At 36.5% G+C, this 3,451-nt stretch overlaps 1 protein-coding gene across 1 annotated transcript; it reads right to left on the bottom strand.

Annotated features, from left to right (window-relative positions):
• Window positions 1-338: 338 nt before the first annotated feature.
• On the bottom strand, window positions 339-3,198 carry LOC143617689 (expansin-A4-like). Its single transcript, XM_077090168.1, has 3 exons — window positions 3,013-3,198; window positions 1,028-1,346; window positions 339-727 (listed from the first exon to the last, which is right to left on the bottom strand). Exons 1-3 carry the CDS (start codon window positions 3,158-3,160, stop codon window positions 418-420), a joined length of 777 nt encoding a protein of 258 aa, XP_076946283.1. The 5' UTR covers window positions 3,161-3,198; the 3' UTR covers window positions 339-417.
• Window positions 3,199-3,451: the final 253 nt, after the last annotated feature.

The following is a 3,451-nucleotide window of genomic DNA, read 5'->3' as shown; positions in this document are numbered from 1 at the left end:
TGTACACAAGTTACCATTCCAGTATATGTAAAAGAAATGTTCTGCATAAATACGGATAATTCAAAAACTATTGAATTATTTGTTTTATAGATAAAAAAGATTTAATGATATATAAAAATAACAAGATGTAAATATTTAAGTTACCAATAAATATCATACTAACCATAGTATAATGCCAAAGAAAAACAACTGTAACTTTAAACACCAACTAAATTAACACCAACTAAATTAGAACAACATATAATTAATATCATCATACTTTGCAATTTGGTTGACTAAGACCAACACTTTTTTGCAAAGTTACATTTTTACAATAAACAATGAATTTTAGTAAATAACCAAATGCGATGGTTTGAAAATCAGACGTTCATGGAAATAAATTAAAATAGATAAGATGATACAAATTATGTTCATTCTTCACACCCGAAAGTTCTTTCCGGTGAAGGTTTGACCGAATTGCCAATTGGCAGGTACAATGTTCCAGGAGGTAGAGGTTCTTCGGTCACTTCCTGTGACTCTGAAGGAAAGTGATTGACCGGTGAGAACAGCATTAGATTGCCAGTTTTGACCCCAGTTACGACTCATGCTCATCCAGTTAGTCTTTGTGCCTTTGACCCATGCCTTTTGAATATCACCCGCGCCAGCAACATTGGTGATCAAAACCAAGTTGAAGTAACGGAACCCGTTAATTGTGAACCTGATTCCCCCTGATTTCCTACAAGGGACTCTGTAGTAATAAACCATAAACCCGAAGGTCAGTTTCGTCAATTTCTTAAGGTGTTGAAATGGTGTATAAAAAATGCAATGGGACCCACATGCTTTACACCTATAGTCTAGTTTATTTTTATTTTTTAATGTTAGAAAAGTCAAATAAAGAAATAAGATAAGTTTCCACATGGTAGTATATGTAAAGTACAACTAAGAAAATCAAAGTCAAATTAAAGTTGCAACTTTTTATAATTTTAAATTAAATACGAGTGATAAGCGTAACACATTAAATAAAAAAAGGCGGGAGAGAAAAACATACCGGCGGTAAGAAACGGGTACAATTCCGGCACGATACTCGGCGATTTTAAGGAACATGGGCATTGCCAAGTCAAAGTGAGTCCGAGGAGGGTTACACCAGCCGCCATTGTCGTTAGGCAAGGCGTAATTTGGTGGGCAGAAATTGGTGGCCGTAATGAAAATGGAGGGGCTTCCAGGGTGACACCACTGAGGGGTGTTAACACACTTTATTTCAAAGCAAGCACCGCAAATAAAACCGTTATTAAAGAGCGCCGTACTTAATGCCGCCGTGTTAACTCCGTAACCTTGGCTGTATAGGTTCCCATATCCACAAGCACCTCCTGTTACAATTTAAATTACATCAACAATATGCAATTGAGAATCACCTTAGGGTCGTTTGGTTAGCAGAATGTATTAAAGGAGTTGGAATGTTTTAAGAAAAACGCATTTTGATGGAACTAATATTAATAAGACAGAATTATAAATTTTGTCCTTTAAATATATACGATTTATGGATCAGGTCCTTTAAAAAGTTTACTTATAGGTGGTGTCCGTTACATAACATGTTTTTTTGATTTTCGTCCTTTTGATTAACCGTCATCCAAAAACTCAGTTAAATATTATCATGTGCCAAACATGTGAGGGCATAATTGTAATTTTCACCTGTTTTTATAATTAATATATAAATGTAATATAAAAAGATTAATAATATAGTTACAATAAAATTAATGTGGGTCCCACACTTTCATCCCCATCATGTCTCCTCTGCACATTCACTACCACCAAGACTCACCCACGACACAACCACCACCTCCATCGCCACTATGTCACAACTAATCCAAATCACCGAGTGGATGCATAAATCCGTAACGGATATCGTCAAAAACCTCACACAAACACCGTTACTGGTTCAGATCCACGCCGACGGCGAGGTTAAAACGAACAAAGCCTCGTCGGAGAACGGATGGAAACTACGCCGTCGCTTGAAGGAGTCATTCTCGTGGAAGAACTCACCGGATAAACCGATTCGGAATATTCCGGCGAATATTCCGACGGAGTTAGGCTTTTGGAGGGGAAAGTGAACAGATAGGATGATGGAAAGGATGACAAGTAAGAGTAGGTGTTATTTGTTGAAGACTTGTAGATCTGAACTATTAGAGATAAGACTCAAATGATTTGCAGGTCCTAATTGATAGGAGAAACCCACAGCGGTGGTAGAGATAGGTGGTATCACCGTAGAACCATTCCACAACTGAAAAAAGACCCTCTTCGAAGCTAAGGAAGGTGTGGATTTAGATAGATTAATAGAGGGATTACCACTCATCACTCGGAGAGGCCTGAGCTAACGGTTTTCTGAGATGGTGGTGGCGGAGGGGCGGCGGGGACGGTGGCTGTGGTGGTTGAAAGTTGGAAGAAGAAATGAAGATGAAGATCTATGACATCAATTTAATAGTTTTTTCTCTAAAAGAGTAAATTAAATAAATGTGTAATTACAATTATGCCCTCACATGTTTGGCACGTGATAATATTTAAGGATGACAGTTAGTTAAAAGGACGAAAATTAAACAAACATATTATGTAAAGGACACCGCCTGTAAGTAAACTTTTTAAAGGACCTGATTCATAAATCGCATATGTTTAAAGAACAAAATTTGTAATTCTGTCTATTAATAATTATGATAGTGTATACTTTGTTTGGCAGATAAATTTGTAGTTTTTTTTTTCGTTTTTTTATTATTTTTGTTTTAACTAAAATCATGTGATTTGTTCACATTGAAATCATGTAATAAGCTGTGGCTCAACACCCTTTAGAATAACAAAACTGATCCTATGAAAAAAAAAAACCATTATTCGTCATTGATGAGTTATTGTGCCTACTAAAACAGTGAAGATAACTCACATATTTTTAAATCTACACATTTTTGTCTTCAAACAACTATAAGTAGTTGATCATTAATACACATTATTAGCTGGTGGAATGTAACTAAGTTACTTAATACAACATACCCATTGTACCGGAGGCGTCACTACCGCCATAGAACGTCGCATGAGCACTTTGCCACGACCCGCCAGCGTAGTTTCCAGGGATTCTAGCGTTGACCACCACCGAGAACACGAAGACAACCAGAAAAACAATGCCGCTAGAGATTCCCATTTTAGTGCCTTAGTGGCAGCTAGCACTAGTTTTGAATATGTAACGGTGGGTTTGGAGAATAGATGGAGAGAAGACTGAAGAGAATGGTGAGGAGGTGTTGGGTACTTATGGAGGGAATGTGAGGAGGGTAGTTATGTAATTTCATCTTTCGAATTACTACTACTTCTTTTGCGCGTATGAATTACGTTCATTAATAATGTGAACAAATAATAATAATAATAATAATGAGAGTAGATGAAAAGTGAGGAGGGTAGTTATGTAATTTCATCTTTTGAATTACTACTACTTTTT

This window comes from Bidens hawaiensis, unplaced genomic scaffold (assembly GCF_021521415.1).
Source record: "Bidens hawaiensis isolate Kalapana, Puna unplaced genomic scaffold, B.hawaiensis_p1.1 tig00056941_1, whole genome shotgun sequence".
NCBI classification, from domain to species: Eukaryota; Viridiplantae; Streptophyta; class Magnoliopsida; order Asterales; family Asteraceae; genus Bidens; species Bidens hawaiensis.
This window is presented reverse-complemented; position numbering and strand designations above follow the sequence as displayed.

Excerpts from the sequence above, each read along its gene's own strand:
- LOC143617689 (XM_077090168.1), bottom strand. The coding sequence starts at position 3,160 with ATGGGAATCTCTAGCGGCATTGTTTTTCTGGTTGTCTTCGTGTTCTCG. Across the intron at positions 1,347-3,012 it reads TGACGCCTCCGGTACAATGG|GAGGTGCTTGTGGATATGGG; the intron begins GTATGTTGTATT and ends AAATTGTAACAG. Across the intron at positions 728-1,027 it reads GTACCCGTTTCTTACCGCCG|AGTCCCTTGTAGGAAATCAG; the intron begins GTATGTTTTTCT and ends TTATTACTACAG.